At 41.7% G+C, this 20,707-nt stretch overlaps 1 protein-coding gene across 2 annotated transcripts in view; it reads right to left on the bottom strand.

Moving 5' to 3' along the window:
• The window catches only part of TMPRSS6 (transmembrane serine protease 6), a 214,715-nt gene that overhangs the window by 34,488 nt on the left and 159,520 nt on the right, over positions 1 to 20,707 (bottom strand). For both annotated transcript variants that reach the window (XM_040359433.1, XM_040359432.1), the window contains 3 exons: positions 20,273 to 20,383; positions 15,253 to 15,369; positions 6,543 to 6,711 (listed from right to left, as the gene is read on the bottom strand). In XM_040359433.1, the coding sequence (XP_040215367.1) occupies positions 6,543 to 6,711; positions 15,253 to 15,369; positions 20,273 to 20,383 (397 nt within the window). The remainder of the gene's footprint in view (positions 1 to 6,542; positions 6,712 to 15,252; positions 15,370 to 20,272; positions 20,384 to 20,707) is intronic.

The raw sequence follows: 20,707 nt of genomic DNA, 5'->3' as shown, positions 1-20,707 counted from the left end.
GGGTCTGCAGTCTTCCTGGCCAGTGCTCTTTTTTTTCTATTAGAGGGGGTGAGCAGGGTCCTCACATCACCCCCCTGCAGTTCTCCAAGCTAGGGGTCTTTTTTAACTGGTGGGGGAGGGAGGGGAGTTCCTGGATGGGGGTCCCCTAATATCACCCCCTGCAATCCTCATAACTGGAGGGGGAAGAGAGGGGGATTCCTTTATTAGGGACCCCCTTCTTATCCCCCCCCCCCCCCACACACACACAGTCCTCCTAGCTGGGGGTCTTGTTTATCTAGAGGCAGTGTGTCCATAAAGGAACATTTGATGGAACAGTGACAGCGTTTGTCAGTGTAGGGATCAGGTAGGTTAGTGTAGGGATCAGGTAGGTTAGTGTAGGGATCAGGTAGGTTAGTGTAGGGATCAGGTAGGTTAGTGTAGGGATCAGGTAGGTTAGTGTAGGGATCGGGTAGGTTAGTGTAGGGATCGGGTAGGTTAGTGTAGGGATCGGGTAGGTTAGTGTAGGGATCGGGTAGGTTAGTGTAGGGATCGGGTAGGTAAGTGTAGGGATCAGGTAGGTTAGTGTAGGGATCGGGTAGGTTAGTGTAGGGATCGGGTAGGTTAGTGTAGGGATCGGGTAGGTTAGTGTAGGGATCGGGTAGGTTAGTGTAGGGATCGGGTAGGTTAGTGTAGGGATCGGGTAGGTTAGTGTAGGGATCGGGTAGGTTAGTGTAGGGATCGGGTAGGTTAGTGTAGGGATCGGGTAGGTTAGTGTAGGGATCAGGTAGGTTTGTGTAGGGATCAGGTAGGTTAGTGTAGGGATCAGGTAGGTTAGTGTAGGGATCAGGTAGGTTAGTGTAGGGATCAGGTAGGTTAGTGTAGGGATCAGGTAGGTTAGTGTAGGGATCAGTGTAGGGATCAGGTTGGTCAGTGTAGGGGTCAGGTAGGTCATGCTGGCATCTTTATGCTTCCCACATTGCTTTTATTTATATTTTACCATTGTGTGATCACTTTTTTTGGCCATATTTACACTGATTTGTAAGATATTTTTATAAATAAAATTCATTGGTTGATCTACACCATATGCAGCCCTCTTTTATATGTCATGCTATGCTGGGGCACTAGTGATTCATCTTGCCCCACCATCACCCCTTCCATCCACCCAGCTGTTGGTTTTCTGCTTGCTGTGGTTCTGCGCTGTGCGGGGGGGGGGGGGGGGGCCTCCATGTCCATTTTGCTTGGGGCCCCCTAATTCCTTCAAACGGCCCTGCTTGGAAGTGCAGTCGCTGTAAATCTGAGGGGTAGATATGAAATGAGGGGAAGCTCTGCTAATTTTATTATCCAATCATTTGCAAGCTAAAATGCTGTTTTTTATTTTCCTTGCATGTCCCCCTCAGATCTACAGCGACAGCACTTCCAAGTGCACTTTCAGTACAATTTTAAGTGCAATTTGCACTTGTAGTGCAAAGTGGATTTTCGTTTCGTAAATAACCCCCACAGTCTCACCCTGCTCGGCATATGTTTAGTTGCACTATATTTTTTGGCACAATGCCGAATTCGTAGAGGCCGATCTGCTGACAGCCTTATAACCCTCCTATCCTATACAGCCTATGAAGGTAGTTCTGTTGCATGGTGCTACACATGTGACCAGTTATGACACCAGCGATTTGATGGTTTGATAGTTTGGTTGAGGGCACATGCAAATGTGACAGTTAGCAATTCCAGCATATCAGGAATGTAACTGTTTGTTGAAATCGTTAAACCGTTGGGTTTAGACCCGCTTTATGATTTACTGCTGTTCTGGGGCTCTGGGCTTTAGCAAAATGGCAGCCTCCAGCAAAAAGAAACAGGAGCAACACTGGAGACTGTTAGATATAATCTTTTAGGGCTAGACAAAGTACAGGCAGACAGTCTGTTGTTTCTCTGGAAAAACTGCGTCAGGAGCAGGAACTCTTTTATTACTTATAAGGCATAGACAAAACATGAACTCACAAACGTAACACTGCCATCTAGTGATCATACAATGTAGTAGGCACACAGCAATGACATATAGTGGTTGTTGCTTATTAAATACAAACCTTGTATGCTAACACCCCCACTCAACAACTACTATCTATGTCAATCCCATTTCTGATCTAAGATCAACAAATCTGTTTCTAGCTAGTGGCTTTGTCAAAGCATCAATCATTTTTTTTCCGACTCACAATACACACGTTCAATCATTTTTTGATCAACTAAGTCATGAATGTAATGATGTCTGACATTGATGTGCTTGGTTCTTCCATTAATCTTCTCACTTGTTGCAAGCTTAATGCAACCCTGATTGTCTTCAAATAAGACGGTAGGTTCTGATGTTGCTTCTCCAAGATCCTTGAGTAATTGCTGTAACCACACAACTTCTTGACTGGCATAAGCTGCAGATATGTATTCGGCTTCTGTAGAGGACAATGCCACTGACATCTTTTTCTTGCTGGACCATGATATAGGACTGTCTCCCAATTTTAATAAGTAACCACTTGTGGATTTGCGTGTGCTGTGATCACCTGCCCAATCGGAGTCCACATATCCCACAAGGTTTAAATCACCACTTGCTGACAGTTTCAAATTTAAGTCTTTTGTCTGTTTCAGATATCTCATAACTCTTTTGATCGCATTCCAGTCTCTTTGACGTGGTTTATCAACTCGCCTGCAAAGAAGAGACATGCTGGCTGCAATGTCTGGACGTGTAGTGGTTGCAATGTAGAGAAGTGCCCCCACTGCTTGTCTGTATTGTTCATTGGATGTGAGAAGATCATCTTCTCCTTCTAACTTTGGATAGGCTGTATCCATAGGTGTGCTTGCTCCTTTCGCCTCTGTCATGTTGAATTGCTGAAGAATAGATTCAATTTTTGCACTCTGATTCAACAGGAAACTTCCATCTTTCTCACGCTGGATGTCAATTCCAAGATATGTCACTTCACCTATGTCTTTAGTTTCAAAGTGCTCGTTGAGTACTCCTGTTAACTTTGGAATTTCATTGTTGTTTTTGTGAGCAATGATCAGGTCATCTACATAAATTAGCAGATACATCCACTCAGTGTCTACTTGTTTAGCATATAGGCACGGATCAGCTTTGCTTCTTGTAAATCCTTCATTTCGTAGAACTTGATTAATCTTCAGGTTCCATGCTCGAGCTGATTGTTTAAGGCCATAAAGAGATTTATTCAACTTGCAGACAAGATGCTCTTGTCCCTTTTTCAAATATCCTTCTGGCTGTGACATGTAAATTTCTTCTTCAATATCACCATTAAGAAAAGCAGTCTTAATATCGTGATGTTTCACAATCATTGTACGCATGGCAGCCACTGTCATTAGTGTTCTGAAAGTACTTTGTTTAGCAACTGGAGCAAAAGTAGCATCATAGTCCTCACCGAACTTCTGTGAGTAACCTTTAGCAACCAGCCTTGCCTTGTATCGACAGACTTTCCCTTCAGAGTTACATTTGGTTTTAAAAACCCATTTACATCCTATGGCATGTTTACCTTGAGGTAGCTCTGAAAGTGTCCATGTCTGGAGATCTTCGAGTGATGCCATTTCTTCATCAGCGGCTTTATTCCATACTTGTTTCTCATGCATTGGCAGTTTCTGCATCTCTTTCCATGAACCTGGTTCAGTTTGAACAGCTCTGCGAGCTATGTAAGATAAACGTTCAGCTGGAACACCTTTATTGATTCTGGTTGATTTTCTGACTGAAGGTATTTCTGGTTCAGATTCAGGTTTTGATTCTTCTGCAGTAATTTCTATTTCTGTATCACTTTCCTTATTTTCTTGAGTGACTGATGTTGATTCTTTCTCAGTTTGAATAGTTTGTGTCTGTGGTTCAAACTTTGAGCACAAAAAAGTTTCATCAATAATCACACTTCTGCTGACTGTTACCTTGTTCGTGTCTTGATGTAAAATCCTGTATCCTTTTTGAGATTCACTGTACCCCACAAGTAAACCTTTTGCACATGCATCCCATTTTGTACGTTTTTCTTTTGGAATGTGTACATAGGCTTTACTTCCAAAAATTCTGATGTGTCTTAAATCTGGTTTCCTTTTGTTCCACAGTTCATATGGAGTTTTTGTTGTTGCTTTTCCCGGCAAGCGATTTTGAAGATAACATGCAGTTGTGATAGCTTCTCCCCAGTATGTAGTTGGCATATCAGCATCAAATAGCATGCTCCTCCCACTTTCACACAGTGTGCGGTTCATTCTCTCTGCAACTCCATTTTGCTCCGGGTTATATGGAACTGTTGTCTGGAACATAATTCCATGCTTCCTGAGAATGGCTTGTGTTTTACCACTTGTATATTCTGAGCCATTATCTGTTCGTAGTACTCTGGGCATTCCACCAAAAATATTATTTACTTGAGCGAGATACTCTTCTAATTTCTCTGGCACTTCATCCTTATTGTGAAGTAGAAATACTGTGGTATATCTGGAGTAATCATCAATGAAGGTCAGGAAGTACTTTTTCTTTCCTGGAGTCATAGTTTTCATTGGACCACAAAGATCTGAATGTATTAAGTCCAGAGGTTTTTGAGCTTTGCTGTTGGTCTGCTTGGGAAAAGGTGTCCTTGCCATTTTTCCTTTAATACAGCTGGTACAAATCATTATGTGATCACATGGATTAATCTTAATACCACTTGCATAGTTATTCTCAACTATTTTCTTTATTGTATCAGAATTTCTGTGCCCCAATCGTCTGTGCCAAGTGTGGATGCAGTTTGAATGTTTATCCTCTTTGGCTATTTTAACCATTTCACTGCAGTTCAGCTGATATAGTTCATCTATGATTTTAGCCTTTGCAAGCAAGCAATCCCCTTTAGTTATGATACAACTGTCACCCTGAAATGTGACTACATTGCCTTGGTTAGTGAGTTTCTTTACTGACAAAAGGTTGCTTTCAAGATCTGGCACATACAGAACATTCCTCATATGGATCTTTTTTGTGATATCTGGAGAGATAGGACAGTATAGAAAGCCATCTCCTATTCCCACTGATTTCATGAATTGTCGATTAGCTGTAGTTATCCCTTCTGTTTTGCTTTCATCAAGCTGAGCGAAGAAACTTTGGTCATTTGTCATGTGACTTGTAGCACCTGAGTCCACACACCATGCTTGCACAGAGGTGACACCATTTTTGGATCCGAATGCATACTCCATTGTTTCTATGACATTCTTAGCTTGTTGCAATGCACTTTGTTTTTGCATTCTAGCTTTCCAGATTCTACAATCTGCTTTTAGGTGTCCTGGTTTCTAGCTGCACGTTACTGTGTTTATTTTTGTATTTCGTCTTTAAAGCCGTCTCTGAACACACACTCACATTACTCATGCTTTCAGTTTTGCACTTGTATTCATCCACAAGCTTGCCTTTAACATATTCCAGTGTCAGATCATCATCTGGACGTGCATCTAGTGCTGTTACAAGTGTCTCATAACTTTCAGGAAGTCCACTTAATAATAGCGCTGCAACATGGAAATCTTTTATCTCTTCTCCAATCCCTCGCAGTCTCTCCACCATCTCTAAGGTCTGTCTTATATAGTCCTGCATGTCCTGGTCTTTCTGTAGCTTAGTCTGATAGAGCTTTCTGATTAAATACAGTTTATTGCTGAGATTAACTCTTTCATGTGCTTTCTGTAACTCTTCCCACATGTCTTTAGCAGTCTGACAGTTACATAAATGTATGATTTGATCATCATCTATGCACAGGGAGATTGTGCTCTGCGCCTTCTGATCTCTGTCTAACCACTCCTCTGTGGGCTGTGCAGGTCTTGGTTCATTTATACATTTCCACGTACCTTCTCTTATAAGCAGCATTTTCATCTTGAATTTCCAAGATTGGTAGTTCTGATTCGTCAGATTTGCAATGGAGAACTTTGCTGAGGGGATGGCAGCAGCCATTTCTGCTGTTTGTCTTTCTGTTGCTGTCTCCTGCACTCAATTGCTCTAGCTCACTGTATCTGGCTATATCCAGGGGTAATCTGTATTATATCCTGGGCTTCTGTAACATGTCCTGGGCCCATAACCTGTTAGATATAATCTTTTAGGGCTAGACAAAGTACAGGCAGACAGTCTGTTGTTTCTCTGGAAAAACTGCGTCAGGAGCAGGAACTCTTTTATTACTTATAAGGCATAGACAAAACATGAACTCACAAACGTAACACTGCCATCTAGTGATCATACAATGTAGTAGGCACACAGCAATGACATATAGTGGTTGTTGCTTATTAAATACAAACCTTGTATGCTAACAGAGACCATTTACAGCACACACAAATTTTAGTAGCCTAATTAATAATGTAGAATCTATGTTCCTTGCTAAAGAACATTATCTTTTATCAATTTGTTATGGGTAAAGATCTGCTTTAAGGGAAGATTAGTACCTCTGTCAGGTTTTTTATTCCAGTATGAGGCCTTACTCATTATTTCACTATTGTTTTCTACATTTGTATTGTTAATATTTATGTCTTGTCCTGCTGTTTCTGCAAACATTTAAAGAGCTTAAATGCAATAATCACCCTGTCCCATTTATCATTACCCGTTCGTTGCAAAGCAGTGAGCCGCAGTCAGAATCCACTTATCAGCCACCAAGGTCCCGCCACATTTGTGTTCTCCATGCATCTGTAGACTGGCTTGCCAAGGCCATTCTCCTTCTAGAGCCTGGGTTCCTCCAACAATGCGATTTTGAAGTCCTTGAACACCACAATCTTTGTGAGAAATAAGGACAAGTTTTATTAATATCAAGAAAAAAAAAAATATTGTGAGGGGGTATGAAAGGGTGACAGAGTTTGACAAAAAGATAATTTATGTTTTAGTAAGTAAGACCATGTAGCACCAGCAACTGAAAAAAAAATACTATTTTTTACAGTTTAACGTAATATTAACTATTTGATTTAGTGGAATAATGTAAGAAGACCCCAATTCCTGCCTGTGAGTGTTGCTAAAGGACAACATGGCCAGTTTTAAAAGTGAACTCAAGATTGGATGCAGAAATTACACTACTGTACCCCCTGAAATAGTTTTCATATCCGGGCTCAGCTATACAATATGGCCAACCAGCAGGACTGTCCTGTACCAGAGATGTACCTCAAGTGCTCTACCCAACATACAGTTAGTGTCAGAGTATTATAGGAAGAAGAAGAAGAAGAAGAAGAAGAAGAAGAAGAAGAAGAAGAAGAAGAAGAAGAAGAAGAAGAAGAAGAAGAAGAAGAAGAAGAAGAAGAAGAAGAAGAAGAAGAAGAAGAAGAAGAAGAAGAAGAAGAAGAAGAAGAAGAAGAAGAAGAAGAAGAAGAAGAAGAAGAAGAAGAAGAAGAAGAAGAAGAAGAAGAAGAAGAAGAAGAAGAAGAAGAAGAAGAAGAAGAAGAAGAAGAAGAAGAAGAAGAAGAAGAAGAAGAAGAAGAAGAAGAAGAAGAAGAAGAAGAAGAAGAAGAAGAAGAAGAAGAAGAAGAAGAAGAAGAAGAAGAAGAAGAAGAAGAAGAAGAAGAAGAAGAAGAAGAAGAAGAAGAAGAAGAAGAAGAAGAAGAAGAAGAAGAAGAAGAAGAAGAAGAAGAAGAAGAAGAAGAAGAAGAAGAAGAAGAAGAAGAAGAAGAAGAAGAAGAAGAAGAAGAAGAAGAAGAAGAAGAAGAAGAAGAAGAAGAAGAAGAAGAAGAAGAAGAAGAAGAAGAAGAAGAAGAAGAAGAAGAAGAAGAAGAAGAAGAAGAAGAAGAAGAAGAAGAAGAAGAAGAAGAAGAAGAAGAAGAAGAAGAAGAAGAAGAAGAAGAAGAAGAAGAAGAAGAAGAAGAAGAAGAAGAAGAAGAAGAAGAAGAAGAAGAAGAAGAAGAAGAAGAAGAAGAAGAAGAAGAAGAAGAAGAAGAAGAAGAAGAAGAAGAAGAAGAAGAAGAAGAAGAAGAAGAAGAAGAAGAAGAAGAAGAAGAAGAAGAAGAAGAAGAAGAAGAAGAAGAAGAAGAAGAAGAAGAAGAAGAAGAAGAAGAAGAAGAAGAAGAAGAAGAAGAAGAAGAAGAAGAAGAAGAAGAAGAAGAAGAAGAAGAAGAAGAAGAAGAAGAAGAAGAAGAAGAAGAAGAAGAAGAAGAAGAAGAAGAAGAAGAAGAAGAAGAAGAAGAAGAAGAAGAAGAAGAAGAAGAAGAAGAAGAAGAAGAAGAAGAAGAAGAAGAAGAAGAAGAAGAAGAAGAAGAAGAAGAAGAAGAAGAAGAAGAAGAAGAAGAAGAAGAAGAAGAAGAAGAAGAAGAAGAAGAAGAAGAAGAAGAAGAAGAAGAAGAAGAAGAAGAAGAAGAAGAAGAAGAAGAAGAAGAAGAAGAAGAAGAAGAAGAAGAAGAAGAAGAAGAAGAAGAAGAAGAAGAAGAAGAAGAAGAAGAAGAAGAAGAAGAAGAAGAAGAAGAAGAAGAAGAAGAAGAAGAAGAAGAAGAAGAAGAAGAAGAAGAAGAAGAAGAAGAAGAAGAAGAAGAAGAAGAAGAAGAAGAAGAAGAAGAAGAAGAAGAAGAAGAAGAAGAAGAAGAAGAAGAAGAAGAAGAAGAAGAAGAAGAAGAAGAAGAAGAAGAAGAAGAAGAAGAAGAAGAAGAAGAAGAAGAAGAAGAAGAAGAAGAAGAAGAAGAAGAAGAAGAAGAAGAAGAAGAAGAAGAAGAAGAAGAAGAAGAAGAAGAAGAAGAAGAAGAAGAACCAATGATATTTTTTAGGTCATAGAGGTTGGCAGAACACATGTGAAATTTTTCAGAAAGAGATGGGTTGGAAATGGCAGAGCACTGATTTTAACATGCTAGGGTCAGAGCAGATGGGAGAAGAAAGATGCCAAGTCCAAACATCCCCTAGTCCTTAGGTGCAAGCCACAGCCCAAGTAGAATACACCCCCCCCCCGCCATGTTCCTGACAGGAACAGGACACCCAAGTGAGATAGGGGACAAGGAAAAGAGGCAGGATGAGCTGAGACCTGACTGTATGTAGGACTCATCCAATGTACACCCTATAGAAGCCACGCTGGAATCAGGGGTGGGTCCAATAAAAATAGTTGGTAGGATGCCAAATAGGTATATCTCTTAAACAGGAAGTTTATTTTGAAAAACTGATTTTTGCACATTAACAGCCACATATTAGGGTATCTCCGTGCAAAATATTGCCACTTGGCCAAAAATCATGGAGGTTTTTTTATAAACATTGCATCTTAAAGGAACATAACACTTTAAACGCTTATTAAGCTTAATCTGTGTATTAGTGGGCGATTGTAGTGATGCTGACACCCTGTTCTGAGGCATAGTCAAAAATGTATAGTTTATACATTTCTAGAAGAGGGGATATTGGATATCACCCTAGAACACCTCTATAAACCCTGTTGCCGCTTTATACAGGACTTGAGGGAAATGAACAGTTTAAGTTATACTTGGAGCACCAGTTTTACCTGATGTGCCATGCCACAGTCACACCATCTAATGCTACCCACTTCACTTCATAGTGATTGGTTTAGTGAATATGTTTTAGCGTCCTGGTGGACGAGGAGAGGGCATTCCCTTGTGGACTGGCCAATCTTTTGGAAATGTATCCTTCACGGCCGATGACTAACCTGGTGGATAATATCCTCAGGGTTATACCTTTGTTGTCTACGCAATTATGCTCCAGACCACATTGCAAGCCCACCTGCGAGACCGCACCTACACATAGATCGGCCCTGCTGCAGTATGTAGTTACTCTTTGGAGGCCAGTTGTAAGGACGGGTTGAGTTTGCACCCAGGTTTCCAGGTTCTTGCTGAGGTAGCCATCCTAGCATTTGAGACTCACATATGGAAGTAGACCAGGCAGCTAAGGATGCTGCATTACAGCCCCGAAAAAAAACACAAAACCTCCTGCGCTCTGGTGTTTCGCCAAACCGGGTACAGCAGTGTGGTCTAACGGCAAAAATCAGAAGTCTTGCAGCCCTCCACAGAACAAAGGGTGTTCATATGGCTAAAACGAAAAATAAAAGAAAGGAGGGCGCACCGAACTTGTGCATTACAACTTAAAATTTTATTAAAAACAGAATAAAAAGCAATGATCCTACTCACAAGACAATCATAAGTAAGCGCTTTTCAGACAACTGGACTGAACCTCGTGGCACCTGCCAGTGGAGCTTCAGACATCTGAACGGCTGACGCGTTTCTGGGGCGTACCCCCTTCTTCAAAGCCTGGATAGTCCATGATACCCATTACAGCCCCGAACACTTGATGGGTCTGTGCAACTCACAGATTCCACCTAGTTCTGGCCCAGTACAGCTGGGAAAAATAATTCAACTTTAAGGACCCCAGAACGATAAGGAAAGTGTTCCACAGGGGGCATCTCTGGAATCAATGTGATCTTTTATGTCTGCCAGCCACTCTGGCCCCTCCACAGCCCTACACCCTGACACATGGAACATGTTTTCGGTCACAAGCAGTTATGCCTGCCCTGGTAAATGAACATGGGATAAAGGCAAGGTTCACTACAGTTGGTTTTATAATATACCACTTCTTGTTTTACCTGTTACCAAAGGTGTTACCAAAGGCTGAACCTCCCTTCCCGAGATATAAAAGATATATTCGGGTGCCCAAGTAAAGGTATCTGAATAGTGCTGTGGTTGTAACACCCAGATTTGGCCTCCTCGCTATGTTTGTATGCAGGGGACAATTGTAGGACTATGACAGGTGTCCTCACCAAAAACAAAATGGTGGAGAGCCTTGCCCTGTGGGGTTTTTCCAAGGGTGGTTCCAGTTCAGGTTCAGGGTATGCCTCCTGAGCGATGGTGGTAGGGGATGGCAACATCATTTACCCTGGGCAGACCAACTACAAGTTTACTTAAAATATTCACACCCAACACATGTCTGCTCAAAGTTTGGGCGGATATGGAGTTAATCCAAAAGCTAGAATTTTAATACCTTTTTGGGATTAAATAGGAAAACAGGGTGAGGTAGTCTCACAGCATGAATGTATACACATTCCTTAACGGCACACTTCTCCCAGGTCACTAGAGCAGCCAGCACATACCCAAATGCCAGTACTAATACCTGAAATAGCACTGCTAGATCATTCATTATTAGATCTCCAGACACATACCACAGAGAGAGATTTGAAGGTTTGGGCGGGGGATGACTTGGAAAAGTCATAAGTGGACTTTTCCTCAAAGAGGGGAAGCTGCATCCCCGCAGCTAGTCAATGCATCCCCGCAGCTAGTGCGCCTTTGTTTATAGCCTAATACCATGGGGTAGGTCATAGAGGTTGGCAGAACACATGTGACATTTTTCTGAAAGATTTCTTTATCGCAAACCTACCCAAGCTTGTTAAAGCATGTGTCATGGTACATCACATGTATCAGGAATAATCCAAACATACCACACAAGGTGAAACATGAACACCTCCCGTATCCCGTACTACACCTTTCACTCATCTGCAAACAGATTTCACCCTCATGCCAAAGAAACGGACAGAGCAAGAATACCTTTTAGCCATTGTGGATGTATTCTCACGATGGGTGGAAGCATTCAAAACCACAAGAGAAGCCACACAGACAGTAGTGCGCATACTCACGCAGGAAATCATTCCTAGGTGGGGATGTCCATTGAAAATAGGAAAGCCACAGGGGTATATTTCCATAAATGAGATAAAATGTTACCAGTCGTTCTTGCCGAGATTAGAATGACCCCGGTAAAGCCACAGGGTAGTTTCCATTTGAGATTCTTATGGGTAGACCCTTTCCCACCCCTTGGGCCAAAACACTCCTTATCTTAGAAGCAGGAGATCTTGATCAGATAAGGGAGGAAAAATGTCAGGAAGTTAATTGAAACTTTAGACCAAGTTGAAAGAACATCTCTTCTTTTTGTTCACAGAAACCAACACATTTCTTTGGACCTCCTACCACTAGAAGTCGCGGTGACCCGGACAGCCATCCTAGTGGAGAATAGGGATGAGCTTCGAGTTCGAGTCGAACATGGCCTGGTCGGCGAACAACGAACAATTTGGGGTGTTCGCGGCAAATTTGAAAAGCCGCGGAACACCCTGTTAAAGTCTATGGGAGAAATCTAAAGTGCTAATTTTAAAGGCTAATGTGCAAGTTATTGTCCTAAAAAGTGTTTGGGGATCTGGGTCCTGCCCCAGGGGACATGTATCAATGCAAAAAAAAGTTTTAAAAACAGCATTTTTTTCGGGAGCAGTGAATTTAATAATGCTTAAAGTGAAACAATAAAAGTGAAATATTCCTTTAAATTTCGTACCTGGGGGGGTGTAAAGTAAGTAGGGTTGTCCTGATACTGATACTAGTATCGGTATCGGGACCGATACTGAGCATTTGCGCGAGTACTTGTACTCGCGCAAATGCTCCCGATGCTTCGCCCGATACTTTTTTTTTCAGAGAGAGCGGGCGGAGAAAGGGCGGAGAGCGGAGCAGTGCAGTGCTGAAAGAGAAAGCCAAGACCTCCCCCCCCGCCGCCGCTGTCTAGTTGATAAGCGCGGGGACCATGCTGCAATATCCTCCATTCTCACGTCTCTGTGAATTAGAGTGCCGCAATACCCACGGCTTGTGTGAGGTGTCTCCATTCCTGCACGCCGCCAGCTCCGCTCCACCCCACTGTGCATTGCAGCTGCAATCTTTCCTCTCCCCAGCTGCACTGTGGAACGGAGCAAACTGAACCCGCCCTTCCTCCTCCTGTGCACAGAGGTCAAAGGAGGAGGTGGGAAGGAGGCACCTGTACCTCAACCCCCTTGGGTGAGGTCTGTCATCTGTGTAATCTAAAAGTGAGTATTGGAGGGGAGGGGGGGGATAAAGAAGTGGGTGAGTGAGGGGGGACAGGCAAAAAGTTTACTTTGAGTGATTTGGGCAAGAGGATATCCATCCATCCCCTCCATACCATTCCGGCTCCATTCATCCCCCCGATCCAATCCCAGTTCCATCCATGCCCCCATACCATACTCCATACACCCCACCTCAATCCCATCCCTGCTCCATCCACCCAAATTCAATGACCAGGTCCTTCAGGTCTGGTATGGATATTAAGGGGAACCCCGCCGTCAATTTAAAAAAAAAATGACTTGGGGTTCCCCCCAAATATCCATTCCAAACCCTTCAGGTCTGGTGTGGATTTTAAGGGGAACTCCACCCCATTTCTTTTTAAAAAATAGCGTGGAGTTCCCCCAAAAATCCACACCAGACCCCTTATCCGAGTACGTAACCTGGCCGGCCGCAGAAAAAAGGGAGGGACAGAGTGTGCCCCCCCCCTCCTATATAAGTGGAATTCTTTAACTTGATGACTTCAACCCTTAGACCACCAATTTAAGGTCTCTGGGAGGAAGAATGTCCGTCATATAGGTGACCTACATAATGGAAAATTCATATTGGCTGCCATTGGGAAGAGTGTCTATATGTATAAATTCAAGAGACGTTTTCACCATTTAAACTTGGTAGATGTTAATATTACCACATAGAGATAGAACATTGATTATTATATATAATGGCATTGACCTCATCCTATAGATATACCCGATATGGTCATTTACATACTTTTTATGATTTACAATAAAGGTTACGTTTTAGTTAGGTGGCCTTTTGGTGCATACGGAAGCGCACCCTCGTCTAGTTCTAGTATCATTTCCACTAACCACAGGTGAAGTGCATTCTTTTAACCATTTACCAACCATGTGAAGGTCATTTTTCCCCCACCGACTAACAATTTTTCCTTCCACTTTGGACTTTGATAATGGAATTTTCATTCATTCAATATTAAAGTGGAACTTTGGGAAAACCCTAACTACTCTTACAACTGTTAATTTCTCTCTCCTAACGCATACCTCTCAACTTTTAGCGATGGGAACAAGGCACACCCATTACCAAAAGTATGTAGATTTAGGACTCACCCCCTACCATGCCCCCTTAAAGGGGAATTATAAAAAAAAAATTGTTCAACCCACAAGAGCTTTATTTTGCCACTATTCCTTTATATGCAATTTAGAAATTGGATGGAAGGTTTAGCACTGGGAAACACCCTTTTAAAGATAAATAGTGCATTTTATATACAACTATTTAGATTAGACCAAAATGAGGGACAAATGAGGAGGAAAGAGGGACAAAGGGACTTTGTTCCAAATCAGGGATAGACCCTCAAAATCAGGGACTGTTGGGAGGCATGCCTATACTTACTAGCCTGTGTAAGAAAGATGCATATACTTACCTATTTTCAGGCCACTCAGTCCGGTCACGTGATCCCAGGAAGAAGCGTCAAAAATACTTTGTTCATTGAAGACTATGGGTGATGTTACCACTCCAGGCTTTACTAGCTGTTGTCAGTTCCACCCAAAAATGGAACTTCTGCTTTTCAGAACCGTCCCCCCCCCCTCCGGTGTCACATTTGGCACCTTTCAGGGGGAGCAGATACCTGTGTAATACAGGTATTTGCTCCCACTCCCGGGCATAGATACCTGAGCCACCTGCGGGTATCTATGCCACTTTCTTCTCCCCCCAGAAGACAGCAGGGACCAATGGGATAGCGAAGTGTGAGTCACGCATGTGCAGTAGAGAACCAGGAAGTAAAGCCGCAAGGCTTGACTTCCTGATTTCCTTACCGTAGATGGCGGCAGCAGCACACGAGAGCCGAGCGATAGATCGGCTTCGGGTGCCGACATCGCAGGCGCCCTGGACAGGTAAGTGTCCTAATTTTAAAAGTCAGCAGCTGCAGTATTTGTAGCTGCTGATTTAAAAAAAAAAAAAAAAAAAAAAAAGGCGGAACTCCACTTTAAGAGTAGTTAGGTTATCCTGGAATTTCACTTAACAGGAACTAGATAGAAAACATTTTGTACCATGATCTGTAGGATGCAAAGACAGTTGAGTACAAAGCTGGGATCTATAGATTGGATGTCCCCAACAGACATAACCAGCTCAGGGCTAACGCAAATCACCAAACTCTTTTTACAACCAAATTTTACTTTTGGACAGACTGATGCTTTAAGCGTTAATGGACGACTGGATCCAAGTGTGCTGTACTAAAACAACAACAAACCTACACTAAACCTGTTCTTGAAACCAATAACTTACCACAGTATGATTTATTCAGCACCAGTTACCCTCTATAAATCACAGTTTTTATAGTTAAGTACACTATATCACCAGAAGTATTGGGACGCCTGCCTTTACACACAGAAGGGATGGGGAGCTTGCAAGGCCAGGGCAGCTTCAGAGGAAAAGCATCATCGAGTGGCTCCTACGGGGGTGGCGCTACATGTTCAATCCAAGTTATTACATCATTTTAGAGACAGACACACTTCTTACTGCAATTCTTTTCATCAGAACCATCACGACAGTCCCTAACTGAGTCACACTCAGGGTTAACCTTCTTCACACAGGTCCCGTCTGCACATTTATAGTTGAAGGCACCACAGGGAACAGCTATATGGGTGAAAACAATAAATGGTTAAAACAATATGTTGCTTTATTCAAAAGAAGAATTATATGTACTTTCTACTACATTTACGATGAAAATCCAATCAAAACGTTTTCATTAACTTTAGTAAGTACCCTAAAAAGAATAAATAATAAATAGCAGAGGGGAAATGTGAACCTTTGGCCTGGAAGGCAAATGCAAACAAGTGGTGGGGACAGATTCCTGAAAATTATGGGGGAAGTACAACTATTGTCAGTCATTGTGGCCGATGGCTTGTAGTTCTCAAAGAACTCATGAGCTCTCTAGCTAGTTCATTGATTCTTCCTGTCATTCAGTAACTGCCTGTCCATACAAGGTATGGGCAGACAGCTGCACTGGCAGTCTGCAGGAGCCTGAGATTGCACCCATGATCTTCTGAATACAGGCTCCCAATAAAATGTATTTTTTTTTTTTTACAAAGGTAAACTTATCCTTTAAATAAAGTCTCCCATGCATAGTGTGCCATAGTGTTGCACTGATTGATTGAAATGGATTGATTGAAATGGGTTATGATGGTACTTGTTTTTTACATCTTCTAGCATCAGCTTCCTTTTTGGTTATTTCCATTATGTCCCATGATACTCCAGAACCACAAAGAAGTAATTACAGAACAAAAGATTGCTATATACTGCCCACCATATGTCATTAACAGCAGTTCCCACCTTGATTAATATCTAAAGGCAGTGGGGGCTGGTGTTTTTTTTGGGGAGCGCAAACAACCACACCCCCACACGCTTGCTGTCTTACCCCATCTAGATGGCAGGTGGTGGGCAGTGGCAGCGGGCATTAGGCAGTGGCATCAAGCGGCGGGCATCAAACAGTGGGAAATCGACCTCAGGCAGCAGGCAGCGGCATTGGGCATCAGGCAGCGGTGGGCATCGGGCGGCAGGCATCGGCTCCTGTGTCCTTTCCTCCATAGCTATGGCCGTGTGACTCCTCCTCCAATAGGATTGCCTGTCCTTTCAGCCTCACGACCCACTTCCTGATTGGCCGGGAGGAGGAGGATCAATGTTAACATGGCGAATATAAATTCGCTATTGTAACACACCTGGGTAGGCTCAGAGCGCCATTTTCTGCGCCCTACGCCCACCCTATATTGAAGCCTATTAGAGCCTCTGGCTCTAATCGATGCTTTAAACCTCCCCCCATTGGAATCCATGTATCCAGCGTCCTGAAAGGGGCCAGATGCATGGATGGGGGGTGTCGCCCATGTGTCCTTAATGGATGGACTGCCCCTGTTTAAAGGCCTCTATATCACTGTGCACCAGCCCAACAGATAGTATTATGCCGCGTACACACGATCATTTTTCGTCATGAAAAAAACTAAGTTTTTAAAAAATGTAATTTCAAATGATCGTGTGTGGGCTTTACATTATTTTTCGGGTTCTAAAAATGTTTTTTTTTTCGAACATGCTGCATTTTTTAACAACGTTTTAAACTATGTCGTTTTTCGGGTTGTAAAAAATAATCGTGTGTGGGCTAAAACGACGCGAAAAACCCGGCCATGCTCAGAAGCAAGTTATGAGACGGGAGCGCTCGTTCTGGTAAAACTACCATTCGTAATGGAGTAAGCACATTCATCACGCTGTAACAGACAGAAAAGCGTAAATCGTCTTTTACTAACTAAAATCACTAAAATCAGCTAAAGCAGCCCAAAGGGTGGCGCCATCCGAATGGAACTTTCCCTTTATAGTGCTGTCGTACGTGTTGTACATCACCGCGCTTTGCTAGAGCATTTTTTTTAAACAACCGTGTGTGGGCAATGTCGTTTTAATGATGACGTTGGAAAAAACTTCCGGACAGCAGGTGCGTCTAATTACGAGATTTTCTGGAGAGCATCAAAAAGTTAAAAAGATCATACAAAAGTTTTGGCCTTTATTAGTTGCCGATGAGGTCATTTCGAAATACATTAAGCCATACCCTCAAATCACCTACAGAAAATCCAGGCCCCTAAAGGACCAATTGGTCCATAGTCACCTTAAATCCAAAGGTGGGACTAACCGTAGGGGTACTGCCCCTTGTGGCCATTGTGAATTTTGTCGGTTTATGTTTAACTCCACTGAAATACTTTAAGCTAGTGCATTGTTGGTTCACTTACCTTTTCCTTTGATTTCCCTTCTAAAAAGTATTTTTTCTTTGTTTTCTTTGTCTGAATTTTTCACTTCCTGTTTCTCCTCAGTAAGGTGTTCAGTAAGCTGTTCTAAATGACTTTCCACCGCGCAGATGATGGTGGAAAGCTTACAGGGGAGAAACAGGAAGTGAGAAATTCAAACAAAGAAAAGAAAAATTAGAAGGGAAATGGAAGCAAAAGGTATGTGAACCAACAATGCACTACCTTAAAGGAACCAATTTAGAAAATAAAAGACGAAACCTTTACAACCCCGTGTCTGTACCTCATGATGTATATATGTATTTTTCGATGTTGTTGATAGATGAATGCTGTTTTTTCGCTTTGGATGTCCTTTATATATATTTTATTTTGTGTCTTTTGTTATAGAGAGGACACACATTTTTGGATACGGTGAGATATATTTGCCTTTGAAATGCCTCTTCACTTGAAATAGGCAAGGACCAGGTAAATTCTTTGGCTGCTTTGTGTGCTTCTTTAGAGACACCATAAATTGTTTATTTGTGTGTTTATTCATCTATATATTCTCTGCTCCCATAGGTGGTCCTCAGCCACTTTTCTACATCTCTAAATGTGCATTTCGTGTTTATGTGCGCTGAGATAGTATCTTCCCCTCTATGGTACACCACATGACTCTAACTTTGAGATGTTCCCCTTGATGTCGCCTCTTTAATATTTTTTTATATTTTTAGGCTTTTCCATCCCTGTTTCACAGGTAAAAAAAAAAACTTTAAATTTTTCAGAATTTTTTTTTCAGAATTTTGAGCGTTTGATATGGGTTTAGACTTTTTTCCAGTCATCTTTAATAATCTTTATTGTATTTTCTTGTGTACATTTTGTATTATCATTGTATCATCTTGTGTTTTCTGTTCATATTCTTTTTTTGTTTCAGTAATGCTTGACAAAGCTCCTGAAGAAGCCAATTCAAATGGCGAAACATGTTGAGAAATTACCAATTTTCTATTTTTTATAAATAAAATACATTTTTGATATAATTATTTGCGTTTTTTATGAACCTTAAACATCCCAATCCACATCTTTCTTTATTCTTTATCATTAAGGGATGTGGTGCCTATGAATTATAGGTGACAGGTATTATTCAAATTTTCACCTGTATAATGTAAGTGGTATACTATAGTGGTTGCAAAGCTTTTTACTGAGAAATGGCTTCCGTCTGGCCACCATACAGGCCTGATGGGTGAAGTGCTGCAGAGATGGTTGTTCTTCTAGAAGGTTCTCCTCTCTCCACAGAGAAATGATGGAGCTCTGTCAGAATGACCATCGGGGTTCTTGGTCACCTTCCTGACTAAGGCCCTTCTCCCCCAATCGCTCAGTTTGGCCAGGTTGCCTGCTCTAGAAATCCTGGTGGTTCCAAATTTCTTCAATTTACGGATAATGGAGGATACTGCTATCATTGGGACTTTCAATGCTGCAGACATTTTTCTGTACCCTTCCCCAGGTCTGTGCCTTCATACAATCCTGTCTCTGAAGTCTACAGACAATTCCTTGGACTTCATGGCTTGATTTGTGCTTTGACATTCACCGTTAACTGTGGGATCTTATATAGACAGGTCTGTGCCTTTCCAAATCATGTCCAATCAACTGAATGTACCACAGGTGGACTCCAATCAAGTTTTAGAAACATCTCAAGGATGATCAGTGGAAACAATAATAATAAAAAAAAATTGATAAACTTTTATTTTGAACTATTTTTTGATGAAGAATTTTCTGATGAATTTGGTTTCACATTAGGGGCCATATTCTCGAACAAGTTACGTAGGCGTATCAACAGATACGCCTACGTAAGTCCGTTTCCTATGTTTAAGTGTATTCTCAAACTGAGATACACTTAAACATGCCTAAGATACGACAGCTAGCGCCGTTGTATCTTAGGCTGCAATATTTACGCTGACCGCTAGGTGGCGGTCAGCGTAGAATATGCAAATGACTAGTCACGCCGATTCTCGAACGTACGCTTGCCCGCCGTAGTGTTTTAACGTCGTTTCCGTAAGCGATACGCGGCGTAAAGATAAAGATGCCCCCTAGGTGGCGTACTCAATGTTAAGTATGGCCGTCGATCCCGCGTCGAAATTTCAAAATTAAACGTCGTTTACGTAAGTCGTCCGTGAATGGCGCTGGACGCCATTTACGTTACAGTCAAAACAAATGACGTCCGTGAGACGTCATTTAGCGCAATGCAAGTCGGGTAATTACGATCGGCGCGGGAGCGCACCTAATTTAAATGATCCACGCCCCCTGCCTGGATCATTTGAATTAGGATGGCTTACGCGGATGGACTTTACGCGATGCCGCCGCAAGTTTACAGGTAAGTGGTTTGGGAATCCGGCACTTGCCACTTAAACTTGCGGCGGCGTAACGTAAAGTACATACGTTCCGCCGCCTGAAATGTATGAGAATATGGCCCTATGTTATTAAGTTTGTTTTATCACATGGTGGTAATTTTTGTGTTTGTTCACAATACTCCACTTTATTGATTCACATGAGACAGCGCATATATTTTATATTTTGAGCACCTTATCATCAGATGTGCCTATAATAATATATATTTGTAATGCAGCCCTAAAGAAAGGAATTAAAAATTCATATGTGGTGATCACTACTTGTATTTCATTCATTTCATGTATATGCTTCTACATTAGCTCTAGGAAGGAATTCATTATATAACACAAGCAGTTACTGTAGATTCACCGGAGAACATGAAAGATGAATGAATGGGGTACCTTGGTTACACTGCTGTTCATCTGTGCCATTAATACAGTCCTTAATTCCATTACATATCTCAGTAGAATTAATACATTCCCCATCTGAGCATTCATAACTGGCAGGACACACTAAAAAAAAAAAAAAAACATTAAAACACCCAATACAGGTTTTGATACATAGATTATATACATAGATTATTACCAAGAGGAACTGGAAAGGCGTGCTTCAAAGAGAGCATTAATCAGAGAAGCAGCCAAGAGGTCCATTGTAACTCTGGAGGAACTGCAGAGATCCACAGCTCAGGTGGTAGAATCTGTTCACAGGACAACTATTATGCCCCGTACACACGATCGGAATTTCCGATGGACTTTTTTCAATTGGATTTTCCGATGATGTGTAGCCCCATCTGAGTTTTTTCATCGGAAATTCAGATGAATCCCATCAGACTTTAG

Source organism: Rana temporaria, chromosome 7 (genome assembly GCF_905171775.1).
Source record: "Rana temporaria chromosome 7, aRanTem1.1, whole genome shotgun sequence".
Classification (NCBI taxonomy): domain Eukaryota; kingdom Metazoa; phylum Chordata; class Amphibia; order Anura; family Ranidae; genus Rana; species Rana temporaria.
The sequence above is the reverse complement of the archived record's forward strand: the minus strand, read 5'-3'. Positions and strand labels throughout refer to the sequence as shown.